At 35.3% G+C, this 929-nt stretch overlaps 1 protein-coding gene across 1 annotated transcript in view; it reads left to right on the forward strand.

The window, feature by feature from the left end:
* Nucleotides 1–831, forward strand: part of LOC100186589 — a 2127-nt gene extending 1296 nt beyond the window's left edge. The window contains exons 2-4 of the mRNA XM_002129472.5: nt 3–247; nt 508–650; nt 701–831. Coding sequence (XP_002129508.1) covers nt 65–247; nt 508–650; nt 701–794 — 420 coding nt within the window. The 5' untranslated portion in view covers nt 3–64 and the 3' untranslated portion in view covers nt 795–831. The remainder of the gene's footprint in view (nt 1–2; nt 248–507; nt 651–700) is intronic.
* The last annotated feature ends 98 nt before the right edge of the window (nt 832–929 follow it).

The following is a 929-nucleotide window of genomic DNA, read 5'->3' on the forward strand; positions in this document are numbered from 1 at the left end:
AGGTTGTACTTCATGTTTAACATTCACCCACAGTTGTAATAATCAACGTGCAAATGCAAACCGGATGAAACTTTGCGATAAAATCCGAAGCATCACACCCGATGATGTATCAGATGGTATAATAAGAGGGATTGATGATGTCATAAATAGATGTAATTGTAATGTCATACACAACGTTTACATTGCATCACCTCCATCACAATACCCTCTTATGACAAAGTTACAACAAATACTTCATAATCGACATGTGAGTCCATTGTTATAATTACCTCATATTGGCAGTTATTGATAACACTAGAATGAATAATATAACTTATTTAATATTTATCCTCGCTGAAAATGTGGACAAGCCATTAGTGACCACAGAGCAGTTGCCATTAAATGTCTTGCACAAGCACACATGTGCCCCAATGGTAACATCAACAAGTTCTGAACCCACTACCCCTGGGTTAGAGCTAGATACTACAGACTATTGTGACGTAACAAACAAACAACTTTCACATTTAGAATGTTACAATGCATTATGGGAAACATCTGCATGATTACATTCTCCATAACTTTGGACAATGTAGTTGGTTACGTCAGAATTTCAATGATATTTTATCAACAATTGAAATGCAGCTTTGCATTAATTCCAAGGTCTTTTACAGGTAAGTTGTTCTGTTTGTTTATTGTAAGTTTAATAATGTAAACTATACAGAGCCACTGCATCAAGTTGGTCCAACAATGTTGTGATGTTACGACAGCGTCAACTGTTCGATCGGCCATTTCTTAGTTTAATCAAGAATCTATGACAAATATTTATTTCATTAAAACATTACAAATATGTAACTCTGATTCATGAGGTTAGGTGGGTTTGGGTGTATCTTTATATATGAATGAATGTAACTTACTTTATCCTCGCGGTGGTCGGAAAACGACAGTCGGTT

The sequence above is a fragment of the Ciona intestinalis genome, unplaced genomic scaffold (assembly GCF_000224145.3).
Source record: "Ciona intestinalis unplaced genomic scaffold, KH HT000050.2, whole genome shotgun sequence".
Taxonomy (NCBI): domain Eukaryota; kingdom Metazoa; phylum Chordata; class Ascidiacea; order Phlebobranchia; family Cionidae; genus Ciona; species Ciona intestinalis.